This window comes from Crocodylus porosus, unplaced genomic scaffold, assembly GCF_001723895.1.
Source record: "Crocodylus porosus isolate Cpor-Errol unplaced genomic scaffold, CroPor_comp1, whole genome shotgun sequence".
Lineage (NCBI taxonomy): Eukaryota > Metazoa > Chordata > Crocodylia > Crocodylidae > Crocodylus > Crocodylus porosus.
Window position 1 is genome coordinate 2,440,837 of NW_017728917.1, and position 20,669 is coordinate 2,461,505.

At 39.3% G+C, this 20,669-nt stretch overlaps 1 protein-coding gene across 3 annotated transcripts in view; it reads right to left on the reverse strand.

Annotated features, from left to right (window-relative positions):
* GRM7 (glutamate metabotropic receptor 7) overlaps nucleotides 1-20,669 on the reverse strand; it is a 532,223-nt gene that overhangs the window by 34,246 nt on the left and 477,308 nt on the right. For 2 of the 3 annotated variants that reach the window (XM_019536596.1, XM_019536594.1), the window contains one exon: nucleotides 17,681-17,773. The exons of the other annotated variant lie outside the window; for it this stretch is intronic. In XM_019536596.1, the coding sequence (XP_019392141.1) occupies nucleotides 17,703-17,773 (71 nt within the window). In that variant the 3' untranslated portion in view covers nucleotides 17,681-17,702. The remainder of the gene's footprint in view (nucleotides 1-17,680; nucleotides 17,774-20,669) is intronic. 3 annotated transcript variants of the gene reach the window in all.

Below are 20,669 nucleotides of genomic sequence, written 5' to 3' on the forward strand. Positions count from 1 at the left end.
GGGGTGAGTGGGGAGCAAGGTAAGGAGCTGGACTGGGTCCCTATGAGCTGGCCTTTCCTTGCTGGGGCATGGGCATTAGCTCCCCCAAAAGTGCCTTCCTTCACTTCTCCCACCTCCCAGCCATCCCAGGAAGCACAACTAGTACCCCCCATACTCCAATCCCAAATCCCAATTTATTAAAACATGAGACCTTCTTTAATTAAGTTCTTTATTTCTTTTTAAATTCTTCTTTTTTAAAAGTCATCTTATTTTTGTCATTATTTTTACTTCTTTGTATTTTATCCTTCAGTGGCTGGCGTCCATCACTTCCCCAAGCCATTTCCTTTCTACCTTCCATTTTATTACCCACCCCATCCATTAATTCTCTGCCTCCAAATTTCATGTTCCCACTCCCTACCACCCATACCTCACATACCCCCACATCAAGCAGGGATCCTGTTTTAGCTCACCAGCTCAGTAATGACAAATCATGTTCCTAGTCAGAGCCCTGCTCAGAACAGTCAGAGAAGGTTTTGAGCATTTATAGTTGTGACTGCTCCAAACTCAAACTACCACTAACACCAATCAACATTTGGGCAACTCAAAGTCCAATGTGCAATAGGGCCCTTATCACACTCAAATCACAGCAGACTGGTTTGAATGAACTTCACAGAGAGTTTTAGAAGTTCAAAAATGCAAATAGTCAGCTTTACAGTTTCTAAAAATAAAATTAAGAAAGTGAGGAGGAAAATAAATTTTCTTTTAATTTTTCCCATTTTAAAAATACTACCACCATTTGAAAAAAATAATAGTTTCAAAGTTGATAACATTTTGAAAAATCTAGCAAAACATAATCAGTTTTTTCAAATTTAGAAATCCTATTAACAGTAGAGTAAAAATACATTTTTTTGCAGTTCAGAAACTGGATCTTCAAAGTGTTAGTCTTCCTTCTCTAAGTTACCAGTTCAAAATCAGAAACTGAAAATCATCAAAAAGGACATAAGATAGTTCATATTAAATAGAAGTTGTTGTCCAAGTCCATTTCTCAGTAGCTGTAAGCCAAACATCCTCATCTAAAATCCAATGAATTCATTAAAAAAAACCCTTCTGTCAATTTCTGTACGCTTCAGATCAAACCCGACTCCACTGGCATAGGCAGTTCATAGAAGCCTCACCTACAGTGTCAAGTAGCATCAAAGATTAAATGGGGTTTCATCTATGTCAGAGGTGATCTGTCCAGGATACAGTTAAAGTGAATTTGCAGAGGTAAGAAATTCAGTAAAATCTTACAATGCAGATAATTTGTCAATTTCATTTAAAACAATGGAATAAATAATAATAATATTAAAAAGACTTAAACTAGAAGTACATATTCCTTCCTCAGATTACTAAAACTGCATCTTAGATAAATGCATCTTGGAACATTCTGATAGAATTATAGAAAGTTCGAGTTGGCAGGGGCCTCAGGATGTCACGTCTAGTCCAACCCCCTGCTCAAAGCAGGACCACCCCCAACTAGATCATCCCAGCCAAAGGTCTGTCTAGCTGGGTTTTGAAAACCTCCAATGATGGAGCTTCTACCACCTCACTGGCTAACCTGTTCCCGTGTTTTACTACCCTCCTAGTGAGACAATTCTTCCTAATATCACCTAACCTAAACTTCCCTTGCTGCAACGTGAGCCCATTGCTCCTTGTCCTGTCATCTGCCACCGCTGAGAACAATCCAGCTCCATCTTCTTTTGAACCCCGCTTCAGGTAGTTGAAGGATGCTATTAAATCCCCTCTCAGTTTCCTTTTCTCTAAACTAAATAAGCCCAGTTCCCTCAGTCTTTCCACATAAGTGATGATGAGTAATAATACCCTAAGTAATCAGAGGGATAAAACACCTGTGGAGGAATCTACATACATTTATGATGACCTCCATATATCCTAAGGAAAGCACAAAGAATAGCTCTCCACACAAGACACCTCCAATATGCGTATCTATGATGAAATAAGCAGTAAGATGCAAATGTTACATAAGCACAACTTCTCTAAAGTTAAAATATAATCGTCTGCCCACTGGGCAAAAATAAAGAAGCTCTATGCCACCGTACATAAAGAATTCTTTCTTACTGTTAGGCGAGCACACTTGAAATAAGAGAAGACTTTAAGTTAGCTCAGTTTTTATCCCAGGTTAAATCCCCAACAGCAGAGAGTATTCAGGAAGTTTAGAATAAATTTCTCCCTTTTCCATACCCAAACACATGGAGAAAAGTCTACAGTTTCTTTGTTGTTGTTTGTTCCAGGCAGCAGCTGAATAGAAGTCATAGGTCAGTGAGATGCAGCTATATACAGTACAGAAAAACCACCCTTGCCTTTCCCATAATCTCAGCCACAAGCCTGAAAACTTGGTATCTGCTCTAACAACATTTCTGTACCAGTTTAAAGAGTTGCAGGATGCTTTTCTCTGCAGGGGGAAAAAAGAAATGTTCTTACTTGAGATATGCTTGCGGGATTTTTATTGATTGCACTTTACTGCCACATATGTTCAGTTCTGCTAGCTTCGGTGATGGATATGAGGAGAGCCTCTCTCATATCTGAGAGGGGAAATTAAGTCACGTATTTGATACAGGTTTTGCACCTAACCTTATCATTTCTATACTTTTCCATCACAAATCCAAACTACTTACATTTACGCCAGCTGTTAGATGTCCTCAAAATAACCAAGTTCATTTCAGTGTCCTTCCCTTCCTCCATTATGTGACAGATGTGATGGTTCTGGTGCCTTTCATATCCTTTCAGCAGTACAGTAGCAATGCTTCTTACTGGATTTTTTTTTTACTCAATCAACAGGGTATGAAGATGAATTATAAATAAAAGAAAAATTACAACTTGCTTCAGAAGTACCGTAATGAAAATAAATCATATGTTGACTAGTCGTTTGTTACTGGCTACTTTTACGAAAGAAATAAAAAGCCAAATGTGCAGCAGGTGTAAAAATCAAGGAGCGATCAGGCCAAATACCTCACTGGCGTAAGTGCACTGAAGCAAACTGAGCTACTGGAACGTGCTGCCGAGAAGATAAGGGAACAGAGGAGAGTACGAGGGCAGCACTGTGCCACATCTGTCAGTCTTGGGCTGCTCCAAGGTCTGGTATGACTCCCACAGTTATCCTGGAGCCTTTATCAGTTAAGCAGCATGCCCTATGAGCTAGCAAAATTGGTCATAAACTCTGTGAGTTCCTAATGGGCCCCTGCTTCCATCATCCCCAAACCTGGGAATTTAGAGACCATTTACAATGCTTTAGCTCCTTTAACTAATGCAAAGGATTTGGGATGGGTGTGAATTTCTCATCCAATGTGTTTGAACTTGAAAATACACCATGGACAGAATACTTCTTTCTCATTAGTGTGTTTGTTCGGCACAATGCAAAGGAGCTCCAATTGGAGATTTTGAATACTTCCAAAATGGAAAAACACTACAGGCAGTTCTCACACTTACAGCAATGTTATGCTCCTGGAAAAGGCACTGTAAGTCGAATCTGATTTTCCCATAGAAACAATGTTATAATAGGAGGTTACATTCCTGACCAAGGGCCTGAAGCCCAACTTTTTATAGAAATGACCATAAACACCATATTTAAAATCAACTATAAATGATATACACTGTACAGTACAAAGCTTTCTAATGTGTGCTGTATATAAATTGATTAAGCAGGGTGATACAGTAACTAATCACACAACATTTTATTTAATCAGAAGGTGAAGGAACACCTTCATCAGGGTCCTGGTATTCAGAAGGGCTTCTTTGGGGAGCTTTTTGGGGAGACTTAGGGTCACTTGACGGCTTTTTGAGAAACGGATACAGGGATGTTTGTTTTGCTGCCCTTTTTTTCTCACTGTAAATTTCCTTGTAATCCCTTAAGTGCAAGGATCCAGCGCCGTAAGTAATAGCATGGGTGTAAACGGCAGAGCACCACAAGTCCGAATCGCCATAAGTCGAAACACCATAAGTCGAGGACTGCCTGTACTGCTAAATGCATCATGGTGGACCTGGGCACAGATGACCCAACCATTTATTGATCTTCCCTCCCACTTAGGTATAAACAAGGCTTGGGACCTGCTGTCAGCACTGGCCCATGCTGGAGGAGCGGGTCCCGGAGTAGTGCAAGGGTTGGAAGGATAGGCACATATCCTTCTGTAGATCAACAGGAGTTAGTTGCTGAATTGTGACTGAAGACAGCTAGTATTAGAAAGCTGGTCCATGACTGCTAGACTTTATAATAAAGCAAAACCTAAATTAAAAATCACAATTAAATTGCATATAAAGCATAGGTAGGGTTATGTTCAATTATCAGACACAAGTAGCCCCACAGAATGTTATCTGTATCAAAACCAAAAACACTACAAACAGCCACGGCCAGAGTTGTGAAACCACAATGTCTTAGACACTGTACATCTAAGAAAGGACTTCTTAGAATTTGTAAATTCCATATGTTCTCAAGAATGCATCATGACCAACATTCAGGCTGGAAGCAAATCAAGTAATATTCAAAGTCAACAATGAACTTTTATATACTTTGGCCACACACACACACACACACACACACACACACACACACACACACACACACACACACACATATACTTTGGCCACACACACACACACACACACACACACACACACACACACACATTTATGGTACAGGTAATGAGAACATACCAGAATAAATTACTGTTCATACTGTCAAGATTAAAAAAAGATGGTTAGTGTCTTGATTTTTAGAAGTTAAAAGCCTCTGAAAACCTTGGGCCGTGTGTGTGTGTGTGTGTGTGTGTGTGTAATTTTTCCCATTTTAAAAATACTATCACCATTTGAAAAAAAATAAGAATAGTTTCAAAGTCGATAACATTTTGAAAAATCTAGTAAAACATAATCAGTTTTTTCAAATTTAGAAATGCTATTAACAGTAGAGTAAAATAGATTTTTTTGCAGTTCAGAAACTGGATCTTCAAAGTGTTAGTCTTCCTTCTCTAAGTTACCAGTTCAAATATATACATACATACACACACACACACACACACACACATAGAGGGAGATCAAGAGATCTATTTATATCTATATCTAGATATATAGATAGATGTAAACACATATATAGATACATAGATATACATACATATATAGATATATCTATCTATCTATAGAGATAGATATCTATGGATATAAAGATATATCTATATCTAGATATAAATAGATCTATTTATATACATATAGATATATATCTATAGATGCGTGTGTGTGTAATAGGAAACCCAAAAATCACAAAATTCTGAGCATATGCAGTGGGAGAACTCATCATATCCTCAACAGAATGGAAATACTCAAAGCTAATATTCAAGGCAGCTCAAAAGCCAAGAACACAACACAAATGTCTGTTCAGACTGCAATTTAATTGTCCCTAGACTTTCTGTGCAGGGTATCTTCTTTCACAGCTAGCGCTCTCTCTGTCTGTCTAAAGAGACACTTCACCTCTCTTCTCTTCCACCTCTCCATGAGCTGCACCTACCACACAGGGTTAGAAAGGGTTCTCTAGGATTTGCTAATAACTGTCATGCTGTCCTATTTCCTATGCACCTGAACTTAGAATCTGGTTAATGCTGCTGCTATATGCAATATTGTTATTCTGACTACACCGCTAGTAATAATAAAGGGGCCATTAATCCTAAGAGTTCAAAAATTAAATTGTAATACCTCTCAATGCAATTTTTTCAAAAAATAAACTGAGGAGAGCTCCCAGTTTTCATGTAATTCTATATTGGCATTACTCTAGTGACTTCAATGGAATTAAGCTCAGAACTGCAGTCTTACTTTCTGTTCTTGCCACTTTTACTCCGCTGAGTAGTCCTATTAACACAAATCAAAAGCACATGTAAGGCTATCTTTCAGTTTTACCACTTGAGAATAGTATAGAGTTAGTTCTACCAAGGTGACATTCGCTCTGCATGAGAAAAGGAGATTAATTATAAATATATAGAAGAAAAGAGCCAAAAGTCTTTGTCTCTTCATTGATATTACAATTTATGAATTTGACAAATTCTCCCTGAGAGAATGTAAGACTGATAAATTAGTCAGAGAGATAACTTGGCACTACCAAGAGTTTATTAGGCCAAAGAACAGTAGCAGAACTAGTACAGGGCTCTGACAATTTATGCAAGATATACAGCATACTCTTCTTTCAAAGTTCCTAGAAGAGAGGAAAAACACAGACAATGACAAAGGAAGGAAATCAAACAGTGTAATAAGGTGCGATAGTAATATTAATATAGCTACTGGATTTAAAGGAAAATTAAAAACGTATACATAGCAATATCTCCTTTAAAAAGCCAAAAGCTTTTTACAGTTTGTTTTTATTTAAATATAGTCAACACTAAATTATTTTTGTTCACAGGTCTGAAACTTGTCCTATAGGAAGCTCCTTCAGATTCTTTTGGATAAGCAAAGAATCCGTGTATAGTAAAATACGGATATTTGCATTACTTCTCCACATAATAAACATAGTATAGTATAATACATGAATGAATGAGTTATAAAATGAGTGTGAACATCCTTCCTGAAAGCAATTTCCCTCAAATATCAAGTAAAACCACTTTAATACAAGTGAGAGTGGGCATTTCTATGAGAAAGAAGTAAGCAGGGGAGCATGCAATTATGTAAATACATGCAATCAAAATTAGTTGCCTTTAGATACCAAGAGGCCCAATCCCAAAAGGCTGAAATCAAAGGAAATAATACCATGGTTTCCAATGGAAGCTGGATTGTGCCTATGGTTTTAGAAATTCCCCTGTTATTTATTGTTTCATTACTGGCACAGACAGTTTTTTTTAGACCAGGCAACACTGGAAAAGTACAGATGTTAGTTTAGGGCCAGAGTCACATACACAATTGAAATCAGGTCTTTACTAAAAGCTTTAGAAAGGGTGGGAAAAGTTGCTATTAGTAGAAATCATTATTAAAAGTATGAGGGAGGAGGTATGTTGTCAAATCCAAAAAAAAGACTTTTATTTTAAAGGGGAGTTTAGGACAGAAACAGCATGCCTGGAGAATCTTTGTCACAGGAACTTTAAAATGCAGGTTAGACATACATTCACCTGGGAAGTTTTAGACAAGCATGATACTGCCTTGAGCAAAGAGTTACCCTAGATGACCTCCTGGGCTATGGGCAGAAGTTACGTGTAAACCGGTTCAAGTGATCAGAAACTGGTTTAAACATGTAACAGAACAGAAGTTCAGTGCACATAACCCAGTTTCGAAATGGCAGAAACTGATTTAAGAAAAACCTGGTTGAACGTAGTAACAGACTTAACTGATTGAGGTCAAACTGGTTTATAGAACTTCTGTCCCAGACCCCTTCCCGGTTTCAGTTAAATCAGAGTCCCCCAGCATCCCAGCATGCTTTTCAGCCCTGGGCTGGGCTGGGCTGTCTGCTCCAGAAAGCAGGGCTGGGCCCGCCCCTCTGCTCTCTAGCTGGAGCAGTGAGGGCTGGCTGACAATGGGGTGGGGGTGGGAAACCTGGCTGGGGACCGCAGCCGGGTTTGCTGGGGGTGGGTGGCAGCCCCTGCCGGCCTTTCCCACCTCGAGTGGAGGGGGCAGAGGCGTGGGGTAGGAAGGGGTAGGGCAGCAGCTTGAGAGGGACGGCACCCCCTAGGCAAACCCCTGCTGGGGTCTGGTGTCTGGGAGGGGCTTTAATCCCCCCTTCCCCAGCTCAGTGCGCTGCCTCTAGGCCCTGCAGGACCAGACTGAGAGGTGGAAGGTGTTGGCAAAGACCTGACACAATAATCACACGTATGTGCTAGAGATGGAGCTAAGGGAACAGGAGAGGGACTGCTTGGCTGGATTTGACCAAAGACAGCAGAGAGCTGCAAGCATTTGATAAGGGCAGGTGGTGGGTGTGATTCCCCTCAGCTGCACCATGGGGGAGGGGAAAAGGCTGGGGAACTGAGCTGGTTCCCTGCCACCTGTGGGCACAGAGCCAAGCCCTGCAGGACCAGACTGAGAGGTGGGAGGTGTTGGCAAATACCTGGCACAATCGTCACACGTACGTGCTGGAGATGAAGCTAAGGGAACAGGAGAGTGTCCCGGACTGCTTGGGCTGGTGTGACCAAAGGAAGCAGAGAACTACATTTACATTATAAGGCAGAACCTGTAAAAGGTGGGAGACTAGAATTCGTAAGCAAGGACTCTCTGAACACTTGGCTGTAAGGAAACACTCAGGATTACATAAGATTTATGCAAGACTTTGTCATGTCTTTTTGGTTTATTAGATTCCATATTAAGTTAGACTAAGCTGTGTGTGCTCCCCACTGTGTTTTCCTGGGCTGTATCTTAGCTTAGGCAAAGGGTTTTGGTTGTTCTTTGTTGTGGGCTTGAGGTTGCAAAGTGCTGTGTTCAATACATGCTCGCTTCAGAGGAAGGACTATTCTTGTTCAAGCTTTTATGAATTCAATGCCACTACCTTTTGCCCCACCCCGTCTTCTCAGTCTGGCAGCAGCTGTCCCCACTCCCTGGGCTGGAATCCTGTGTGGGCCATGGAGGGGATTTAAATCCCCCACCCTCCAGCAGGCTAGCTCCAGGCTGGTGCCTGGTCACATCCCCTTTGCTCCAGCGGAGAGGGGTAAGAGCCTGGGAGAGCTTCTGTCTTCCCTTTCCTTTGGCAGTGCTCGAGTACCCGCCGGCTTCTGGCTTGAGCCATTGCAGGCATGTGGCTGCATTTCCTGAATCAAAAGTGAATGTCCGTCCATTTGCTAATCAGTTCAATCTGCACAACTTAGACTAACCTGCAAAGTCAGAATTGATTCAGCCTTGGGCTTTTTAGCTGTCTGTACCTAGCCCTGAGGGCTGTTTCTGCCTTGTATTTCTAAGAGTCTATGTTAAAGTCTAAAGCTTTCTAGCTGCCTAGGTGGAACACCAGACTGGAGGACCATCTGTAAAAACTACAGATGAGATTTCAAAACTGCCAAAGAGAGTATGGGACACAACTTGAACTAAAAGTCAATAGGACATGTGTTTCTAACTCCCAAATGTCAGTTTGGAAATCCCACCTGAAAGGAATTTCCCTCAAATATCAAGTAAAATTACCCTAATACAAATGAGAGCGGGCATTGCTATGATACTTACATAGCAGTAACAGATGCCTCTATAACTTATTTATGAGGGCTTGTAAATTAAAGCATTTTATCAGTTCAGAAATGGTTAGACCATTATGGCTTAACTCCTGGGCAGAAAGGGAATAAGCTTAACTATTATATAGCCCATTCGAAGTGGTATTACTGTATGTACCCTAGAGGTTGCATCAGCATAACACTTTTGAATAAAAAAGAAAGGGAAAAAACACACCCTCTAACCACAGTCAGTTCAAAATTTGTGTGTAAAAGAGACCCTAAACAAGATATTTTAAAGTGCCCTCTCTTGCACTGTGCAGTATTAACTATGAATCACCTTTCTCTGCCTCAGCAAAAGGAGCTGGGCTGTGACTTTCAGAATACACAGTACTATAGAAATAATTTTTGGAATAAATACTTAAACAAACACATTTCAACTTCCAGCTGAAATCTGCAGAAGTACTGGAGCACCATCAGCGAAATTATGCAGGAAGGGACCTGTTTGCACCTCTTGATCAATTTATGCACATTAGAGATGCTTAAACGGGTCAAATATATAGAGAACTTGAAACTTATTAGCTTGTACTTGAGAAAAAGCTCAAGAAAAAATGTATGAGGAGATCATAAGAGGGATAAAAATTATCTTTGAATTCTGAAAAAAGGAAAATTAAACATGCGTCCATGGAGGTCCATGGTGTGGCACATAACTGCAAAGCTGAGCGCTATCTTTATTGAATTATACTATACAGCGATATGAAAAAAGTTAACATTTCTGGGAAAAATAAATAATATTGAAAAAGATTTTAAACTTAATATAAGTGGCATTGTTGTCTGTTACCAACACATTTAAGCTACTCCATCAAATTATTTATTGATCTCTTTTTCAGTTGTTTATGCCACTGTGTTAAAATAGGAAACAAAACTTGTCCTTCCAAATTCCCCTTCCTTAAAACATGATGCCACAGGATTTAGGAACCACATCGTTTAGGACTGTGTGATATTATTCAGGAAAAAACCCGGTAATGAAAGGATGTGTAGAATCTAGGAAGTAAAAAAGAATTTTTTCTTTGAAAAGGGCAAAGAATGGATTTCAATGGATTAAAAATTGTAACAAAGGCAATAGTGAACTTGCCATATCTCTCAAGGTTTATACTGTGCGGTGATTCGAGCTTGAGAACACAGATGAATGTGAGTATAAGAAAGAGAATATTCACACAAAAATAGAAAGATATTATGGTTATTGGCTCCATATACATACCTAGAAACACATATTCTGTACGTAGCTTTTGCTTGTACTTGGAGTGCATCAGTTCTTTTCTTCCTACTGTTCACTATGCAGAGATTTGCAGGATCAAGGGCGAAACCAATAGCTACATACTTCAGCACATAACAGAAAAAGCTGCATATGCCATGACAATACTGTACTTATCTGCATACCATATGCCTGCAAACAAGACAATGCACTGTGTTTTTGGAAGGCAGAACAAAGAAAAAAAGATTTTTCCTTTTAACCAAGCTGTTCAAAGTCAATCTCCTCATTTAAGACATGCACCCCAATTTCTGACCGCAAATTCGCAGGGAAACAGTGAGTGTGATATGTGAATAAATACGGTATTTGGTCCGGAGGAGGAAATGAAGCAGTGACGGAAAGGAGCAAGAACAGAGTGAGCAGAGGTACTGAAGATTCACAAAAGCTCTTGTAAGGTAGAAAGAACAGAGCAGATTAATCCTCCCCACCATACATGTAACCCACACTCATCACCATGAAAATCTGATGCCTAGTAAAATAGGGTTTTTTTCTCAAGATCACTACTGAGTTGCATTAAAGGGGGTGAGCAGGTGATTAGGAAGGTACGTAGCTGTTTTTTCTTGAGCAGAGGTACCCCCTTCCAACACATCTCTCCTGGAACTGCATTCACCTGTCCTTACCTCCTACCTTGTTCTGAACTGGCTGCCACCGTTACTGGTTACCAGACTCTCCAAGGCAGTTCTAATAACAATCAGCGTCACAGATGCACATCAACTCCTCATGCATCTGCTCTACATCACACAGACACTGGTGTACAAAGAGTAATGTGTTAAAGAGGCAGTTTTAACTTAAGGCCTTTTTGTAGTTTTTAAATATAGAGCAAATACATTCAAGCATTCTGCCTGAGTAGATTCCCATTTCTCTTGGTCCTTTGGATGACTGCATGTTCTCTGTGTCACAGAAATGCACATTTGGCTCTGAAGTATGGCATAAAGGGAGAGCAACACACCACTGATTTCCACATGATTTGCGCTGTTCTTCTGGGGGAGTTGGATATATTTGTCCCCTGGCATATGGTGCAACACATGTGATGATGGAAGCACATAATTTCCACAGGATAAGGAAGCATCATATTGATACACCAGCCCAGACTTTAGAGGCTCTGGATTCAGATTCACATGTAGTAGATCAAGATCATTTCTATTTCAACCTTCTGCCAAAAGCACGTAACATTTTTCTTTAATGTTTCAACAGAGTTCCTTTTTGCCACCTGCTCTGCATAAGTTAGTCCAGTGAAACCATTTGGTAATGTGTGTGGGGTGTGAAAGAACCAGCAATGAAAATAGACTCCCTATATGTTTCCCATTTATTTCTTAGCCCTTCTTTCACTGTGTGAAGCAACTGCAAATAGCAGTTGAAGTATCAGCTAGGGAGCATCAGAAAAATGTCAGGTTTAGCAATAGAATGTCGTTAAAAACAAGATTTAAAACCAAAGTACTGCACATGGATGCTATTAGTTTCTAACCTGGATACTATATCTGACAAGGTGTTGAACGAGCGCAGCTTCCCTGAAAGTAGAAGTGGATGGCACTCAGCATTTTTGGAAGACTGAGATTTTGGTATGGATAAGGGCTGAAAAAAATCTATTAGTATTGGCTCAAATAAGAAAGTGAATTTTTTCGTAAGTTCAATTGTTTCATGTTTTATATGATTCTTTATGCTCAAGACCCTTGTAATTGCTTTCAAGCTCACATGGAGTGAACTTTAAGATAAACAGTAGGAGAGATTGTCAATCAGCAAGCAGGAGTATTTGCACTAGGCAGAACCCTATTGTTAAGGATTATTATCATCCAGGTCAAGGAAGGAGACAACCAGGTGATTCATAATCAGTCAAAACCCATCAATACACCTGTAGGAGCCAAACCTTAAATAAACAATGCTCAAGTGCACCATTAATAATCACTCTCCCAACAAATTGTGCTTATACGGTATTTTTCAAATATTTCCATTTAACAAATACAACTGAAAAAATCTCGAACTGACTAGAAATTTTGTATACATAAAAACGCCTTAAACCTATCCACAACCAGTTGAATAGTTAATCACTACAAAGTATTTATGTGACAATAATATTCAAAATTAATAAATTTGAGATTTAGACACAGAAATGTGTCTGTCCTTTTGTTATCGATATATGTTGTAGCCATGTTGGTCTAAGAATTATAGAAAGACTAAACTCTTTGTGTGTGGGAGGGGGGTGGAGAGGCTTAGCTTTCAGGATGTTGAAGCCTGAAAGCTGATCTCCCTGCTCCAGCCTTTTGTTTTGAGCCAAATTTGTATGCTCACAGAGCAGCCCCAACACAAGAGAAATTCCTTGCCCAAGAGAGCCTTCCATCACCCATCCTCCTGTGAAATATGAAACATCATAACAAGAAGAAAGCATAATTCAACATCCTGCTTGCCATCAGACAGCTTCGAGATAAATAGACTGCTCTAACTTCTATTTGAGCCTAATTTGCACAAAATGAACTTTTCCAACTAGGAGATCCTCTACCACCCCTCAGCTCTCCTGTGAAATATGAATTTTCATTTCCACCTGGGAGAAATTTTACAATCTTTCACCTATGCCTGAGAAAGGGTGCGTGTGCCTAAAAGCTTGCAAATAAAGAATTTTTTTTGCAACTATCTAGTTGGTCTAATAAAAGATATTACCTCTGCCAAGAGTTCTGATTTCTTTGGCCTACAACCTGCATCCCTAATAAGTTCCTTTGTTTTACAGCTTGAGAAAAGAGGGCAGAAGAAAGGGGTCTGTCATACTTGAAAGCAAAGTTGACATTTCCATACTTGATGCGTCACCACAGTTTACTTACCTTCACTCCCATCTAAGACTTAAAATAATGGCATAGATCTATGTTAAAGGTTTCGTTTTCCAGTCCATCGGTTCTAAAATATGAACACAGAGTGGAGATGACTGTCATACCCTGTTACTTATCCATTTTGACTGCCCACTTCTACAGCTCACCTGACGCTGAAAGGAAAATCTGTCAAGAGAGGAGGTTAAAAGCTGAGCGCTGCTTTTCAGATGAAACTAAATAGTTTTCAAGGGAAAATGAGGTAAAATTGTCTATCCTGTACCAAACAGTTTGAGACATAATGAGTTAAGGAACCTAGAGACTGCTTTCACTCAACCATTTGGGGCCTGCTTCTTAGAAGTGTTTTAGTGCCCTCAAAAGATGTCCCTGTTGGGCAATTTGGCTAGGAACTGAGGCTGTGTATCAGACCTAGAAGGAGGAAAGGCAAAGCGGAAAACTGTTTTTGTATCTAGTAGGCATCTCATCTGTTATTGGACTCCTTAAGGACAGGATATGTATTGGATTAATTTGGCTGTGTAGCCAGCAGTACACCTGCTTTGTTTTTGGCTTCCATAATTTGAAATAATTATGCAAGTACATATACACTCTAAGAAAGTTCTGACCATGTTACACAACAATGTCTACCAGCATGCGGTTACACACATACACCACCAATGATTAAAATACTTAGCAATCACTCCAGAAATCTCTCTGCATACAGATTTATTATTCAGCAAAAAATGACTTGTAAAGCAAAAGAAAATCTGCTTGAAGAAGAACACCACACCGCACCTACAACATATGAGAAACCTTGCTTTGGATTAAGGCTGTGCTACTGTAACTCTTATACAACTATAAGTGTTTAACAGCCTCATTGGTGCTAACTGGCCTGCTTTGCATGACAGCTAACTCCCCCAGCTTTTAGCCAAGCTAGAGAAACAAAGCTGCCCTTGTAGACAGATGCACGGATTGGCATTTTCATATTAATTCAGTATTAATGCAGGCCTACTTTTGGCCCAAACCAAAGCAGAAAAGAAACCAAAGACGGAAGCCAAAATACATCTAAACAAAGAGCAGGGAGCTTCTAGAAGGTTTCAGTTGTGGTACCTGGTTCACAAGAAGGATTTAGTTCCTTTTTTGTTAACCCCTTTTTAACTGACGGCTGCAACACCTACCTCAGCTAAAAGGCTGCTAGTATTTAAATCTACAGGCTGGTGCAACAACATCAAAGACAACAGAGAGACTGCTTTACGTAGAATCATAGAAAATGAGGGTTGGAAGGGACCTCAGGTCACCTCTAGTCCACCCCCCCTGCTCAAAGGAGGACCATCCCCCACTAGATCATCCCAGCCAAAGCTTTGTCGAGCCGGGTTTTGAAAACCCCCAAGGATGGAGCTTCCACCACCTCTCTGGGTAACCTGTCCCAGTGTTTTACTACCTTCGTAGCAGGAAAATTCTTCCTTGTCTCTAACCTAAACTTCCCTTGCTGCTACTTGAGACCGTTGTTCCTTGTTCTGGCAGGTTGAAGAGGTTGAACACCTAGCCCTCCAAATGTCTTAATTCCTGGAAAACAATCATAAGAGACACTGAAAAAAGAGAGTCAAATGATCGAAAATGACTATTTGCATTGTTTTCACAAGTACCCCAGTAAAGGAACTTTATATGATGGAGAACTACAGGTACAGCTATGCTACTAAAATAAATTAATTAAAAACTAGGGCACAATGTATTGCTGATAAGGAGTAAAATACTTGCTTATCTAAAACCATAGAAACTAAATTCTTTGTGATAAAAGTACTTGTCCAAAATTTACCAAGTGCATGCACAATAGGCTGTACTAGCATTCCTGTAACAATTTATCAAGGCAAATTAAGAAAATCTGTGACATTGGAAAGAGGAAACACAGTTCACCCAACCCTGATCCTATGTATAGGTTAAGAATAAGGAACTAACTCTACTACTAGGAGGTTCTTGCTTTGAGAAGAACTAGCACTTCTCCATTACCCATCAACTTATTACCATAATGCAAAAGACTGTTTGCACCCAATGTTTCTTTCCTGATTATCAATGAAGTATGAGAGAAAGAACCATATAGGTGGTCAGACATACCAGCCCCAAACAATCACTACCTGGGTCTAGAAGAAGTAAGCCACTTCATTTTGTTTTCCCACATTTGTCACCTCCAAAGATAAAGGATGAGAGGGAACTCTAGCCATTACGGGACCAGCCCAAAAGTCAGGGCTATTGTGGAAAGAGAAAGGAAAAGACAAACCAACTGCAATGGTCACACAGGCAGCTGCAACAGAGAAGGGAAATGGATCCAGTTCTTTCAAGCCTCAGCTTTTACCCCCCCACTTTGAACTGAACCGATGTTGAAAAACAGTCTAGGGGGAAATGACACAAGAGAGATGCTGCTACAACACAAAAATGGTTCTGCTTTTTTAAAATAAAAGTACTACATAGTTGACAATAATAATTATTACTTCCCCACCTCATTCATGTCATGGACAATTTGAACTTCCCTACCTTAACTATCGTGTTGAGTTTTTCAAGCATTGCATTTTCATCCATTTTAAAAGCAAGGAGATCTTATTTGTCATTCACCAGAAACAATTTAAAAGGCTTGTAAATACACGTTTCCATAGATTATGTAGTGGAAATTGGCCAAATCAAGTAACACGTTAACTACGGTGCTCAAACAGATCTGCTACTAAGTAAAAATCATATCCATTCTGAGAAATATTGAAATTTTCCCCCACTGATAGCATTGTGTTTCCTTTTAATAGAGCATCTGAAGGAATACAGATTTTTTTTTCTGGAAGAATGGACCACAAGGTTACAGCATCCAGACAGATAATCGCCCTAACTAAAACAAAAATGCAAGCTATAAAGGGATCTCAGCAACTGTGCAGCTGACATTTCCAAATTGGCTGAAGGGACATGAACATCCACTGATTTTAAACAGGAATCAGGTGTCCACAGGGCTTTGAAAATTCTGCTTTACACGTTCATAGAAGAATGAATCAATTAATGTCTATCATGCACTTAAGAGGAAAACTCATTGGTGACTATTTTTCAAAATAACTGTAAAGGTGGGGATTTTTAAAAAAGCAATTTCTTTCTAGATTTGCAATGTCTACCAACTCACCTTCTACGTTCCTAATGTTCCTCCCTGGACAACTGGATCTCCCCAGGGTTGCTCTGTACCTGTCAACATCCCTTTCATTTGATTAGCAGCATCTCATGCGCTCCTTCTCCCCTCCAGACACAGCCCCCTTCCCCCAAAGTTAGCAACTACTGACCTCATGGGCTATGTTCTTTTAACTGCTTTTTGCTTTTCTGGCATTCATATATAGCTTCATAGTTAAAAAAAGACCTTTTCTGCTTTAGCTCTTTCAGGTCATTATCTGAATGGGTTCAGATGGAATAAAAACAGGTGTGAAGAGTCAATGAAATTTCAAATGGAATTAAAACTTATTTTCAATTCAGCTATGCCAGCTTACATTAATATCTTGGCCCCTATCTCTGATTTTTCCTTAAGACACTGACACAAAATTCAAGCAACGTTCTTGTTATCCATCTTTAGCTTTGATGATATAAATTCTCATATATTCTGGTTCAGAAGACCAGCCCCACTAAAAATTGCACTAAAAGCCTAAAAGTATTTTTCTTCAGATCCAAATATGTGGTAATTTCATAATAAGGAAAATGCTTTTTGATTCTGGACAAAGTCACAAAGCAGTGGTCAAAAGACAAAAAACACAACACAAACACCCACGCAAAATTTCAGTAATAAAAAGGGTTTATTAACAGCATTTCTTTTCACCAAAAAAAAAAAAAAAAGTCAAATGCAAGACTTGTTTGATAGGACTCCACCAATGTGAGATTAATTCTCATGCTCACAAAGTTAGTAATGCTTCACAAAAAACAACCCTCAAAACTGTTCACAGACGCTTGTTCCAAAGTAACCACTAGGAACAGCTACAGCGCAAAAGATATTCAAACTGTTTAGAAGAACACCTACTTATTTTAGTGTAAAGATAAGTAACCTCATGTATGTTCTATATTACTTTTATGCTCCCAGCCAACCTAGGTGAGGTTGCTAAAAATGATTCAGAAAGCATCTTGTCAGCTGCAAAACCTAATTGCTGCAATTAACTTTTGATGAATTTTGTTCATGTTCAATTTATAGTGAACGGACCCGGTTTTTAGGAGGTTTAAGCTGATGCATCTCTATTGATAACAACATAAATACCATGTTGCTCTTAGACTTAGCAATACAAATTTACAACACCTGAAATTTTGGCCCAACATTTTCCTTTTTATAGTTTTTCTTTATAATGAAAACAGCTGATAATGAAAATGTGAACAACTTGTAGGGTAGTTCCTTGTTCGGATACATGTCCCTATTTGATGTCATTTAACAAAAATGTAATAAAAAAACTAGATGTTTTTCTTACCTTTTTGGAAAGCAGGCAAAAGCTATACTGTAGGTGGAATAGTGTACCAAGTAACAGATTTTTGAACACTCTTTCTTACTGGCGGTATGCAGTCTACAGGAAAAGTAAATATATTGATATGTACAATACATATGCTCACAACAGATTCTTTTGCTTTGCCCTTTCATCAAGACCATGCTATTTTTATTTGACAGATGAGCTGGGATTAGAACACTTGATGTCATAATATGGCAGTATATGACATTCGCTGTGGATCAGAAATAAACCAGAAAGATGAAATAGGCAGGATCATGTCAGTAATGTTAGGAGTCAACACAAATGAAGAAACAAAAACAGAACAGCACAGCATGGTAGCATTTGCACAGCAGTGTCTGTACATCTCTCAAACACAGGATGTTCTCCTTTCGTACAGACCATTCATAGCTTGCTGATGGGAATTCAGAGGGTCAATGTAAGTTCTTAACACAAAAGGAATGAAGAGCGAAAGATTTTTTTTGTCTTATTATCCTGTCACTGAGAGACAGAGAGGCCCATCAGAATGGGGCTTTCACTTTTGCTTTGCTTTATACAGCAGTTACGTATCTTGACAACGCATAGCAAAGAGGCACTTCAAAAACGAAAAAAACCCAACACATCAAGTTTTGGTTCAGGTACAAAAGACACCCATTACATTTCACTACCAAGCTGCATCGACTGCCAAGGGGTTTTGATTTTTCTAACGTCAAAGTAAAGGCAAAGAAGTCACCTTGGACAGATCTCCAGATATGCTGAGCACTTAAGGCCCTCCTGACTTTACACAGGAGTGCTAGTTTGCTCATCACTTCTGAAAATCAGAAGTTCTGCCAGCAGTAGAGGATCATACCTTTTTGCCACGTCCCAACATAACACAATACCTCAGCTAAAAATAAATAGGTAAGGAAAACCTATCTAACTCGACAAGCTATTCCTTATCATAATCAGCGACCCTGGTTTTCTCCGATCTAAAGAAATCCCCAATTTTCAGATGAAAAAAAGTTACCCGAAATCCACATTTTTCCATGATTAAAATGAAACACCACTATATAGTTATATAGTGGTGCTTCATTTTAAATTACAGAAAAATGTGGATTTCGGGTAACTTTTTTTCATCTGAAAATTAAACGTGCCTTTTGGAAGTACTGAATGACAGCACTGTAACAGCCCATACTGCACTGTGCTGGAGGCGTACAGTTATTTTTCGCCACGATATCGCCAGAGCAATGCATCATGAGGGAACATGTTGCTATGGCAATGTAGCAGAGGCATCATGGTTTTTGTTCGTGGATGCTATGTCGCCATATATCTCTATATAGTGGTATTTTCTTTTAATCACAGAAAAACGTGGATTTTGGGTTACTTTTTTTTCACCAAAAATTGGGGATCTTTTTTAATCAGAGAAAAAAGGATCCCTGATCATCAACTGATTTCAGCTTGCTCACTGCACCTTAGCTTTATTATCTTGTCCTTATGCCTTGACCTTACTGAGGTTTCATACCTGGTACCCTTTATTATTATAGGCTAGTAGACTGCTCAACAACAAAGGTCATTCTGAAATCACAAAGAAAAATACAAGGAGGGAAAAATCAAAAGGAGGAAAGAAAAGGACCACTGCTATTCTTCTGTCCCAGTGTCTCATCTGATATTACTATTTAGAAGGACAATCTACCAATTTCATCAGTCACAACAAAGTCCTTAGTTCCCCAAAGGATGAAAATGACTTGCCAAAACAGTGACTTAGGAGTTCCAGCTCACTGGGCACGTCTACAGGTACCCTTACAGCAACAGCCCATGCTGCACCATACTGGAGGCGCAGTTATTTTTGGCCACTACGTCACCATAGCAATGCGCCATAACGAAGGAACGTGTTGCTAGGGCAACGTAGTGGAGGCGTCACAGATTTTGCCTGTGGACACTATGTCGCCGTAGCATGTTGCTACAGCATCGTAGCGTCATGTGTAGACATGCCCACTGAGAGGCTATGGCCTATAGATTTGAAAAATTTTGGGAACAACAAAAACTCACATTGAGCAAACTTCAAGTGGCAACTGCCAAGATAAGACAGGCAGCTGGTCTCCTAACTAATGCAGACTGCAGTCCCATTGCCCATTACCTGAATAGTCTCCACCCCACTAGGAATTGTCACTTCAGCAGTTAACAGTGCTACTAGAAGTAAATACCATCAATATGTTTCTGGTACTCATCTCATGGGTACAACTCTTCAATGTGACAATGTTGTGAGAAAGAGACACTGAAAGATACTAAGAAAGGAGGCAGTACTGCATTCACACTGATGAAAAAATACAGAGCACTTTGCCTCTTAAGTATTCTTATAAAGTAAGCTGCTTGTAAAACAAATGCCCTGCCAGTAAGGCCTGCTACATCTAGTGCGTTAAAGAGGCAACCCTTTCATTACAGAACAATTGAGATCTTGATTTGCTGATGCTATTTTTTGTAAAACCATAAATCAAAGTAAGTGGCTAAGTATAAGAAGTAATTATACGTAAATCTTCACTATAAGCTAAGTATGGGTTGGAGATTTTTTGTTTTCCTCCCAAGTTTGATTCTATTCTTATGGCAGAAACATAAATATAGAATAGTAAGGAAGAAAGGGCACTCTCTATTCACTAAGCTTAAGAAAAGATGAGTGTTTTTTCAAATACTGTGAAATTCAACCAATGTACAACACGAGAGAAGAATGAACTTGTTAAAGGAAGGAAGCAAGCTGCTGTGCACCAACTTCTGCTCATCATAAGCTGCTGGAAAACATTTTTAATGCAAACATGTAAAAGCAGAACAAAGCTGTTGAATGAGTAAAAGCATGCATGTGCCAGATGGCAAACTAATGATTATCAGTATTGTTAAAAATAAAATTGTTAAGAGATTGAAAGGCTTGATTGTAATGTATTCCATTCAACATGAAACATCTTTTAGTTCACAGTAAGGAGCTCAACTTATGAAATTTCCTGCTTCC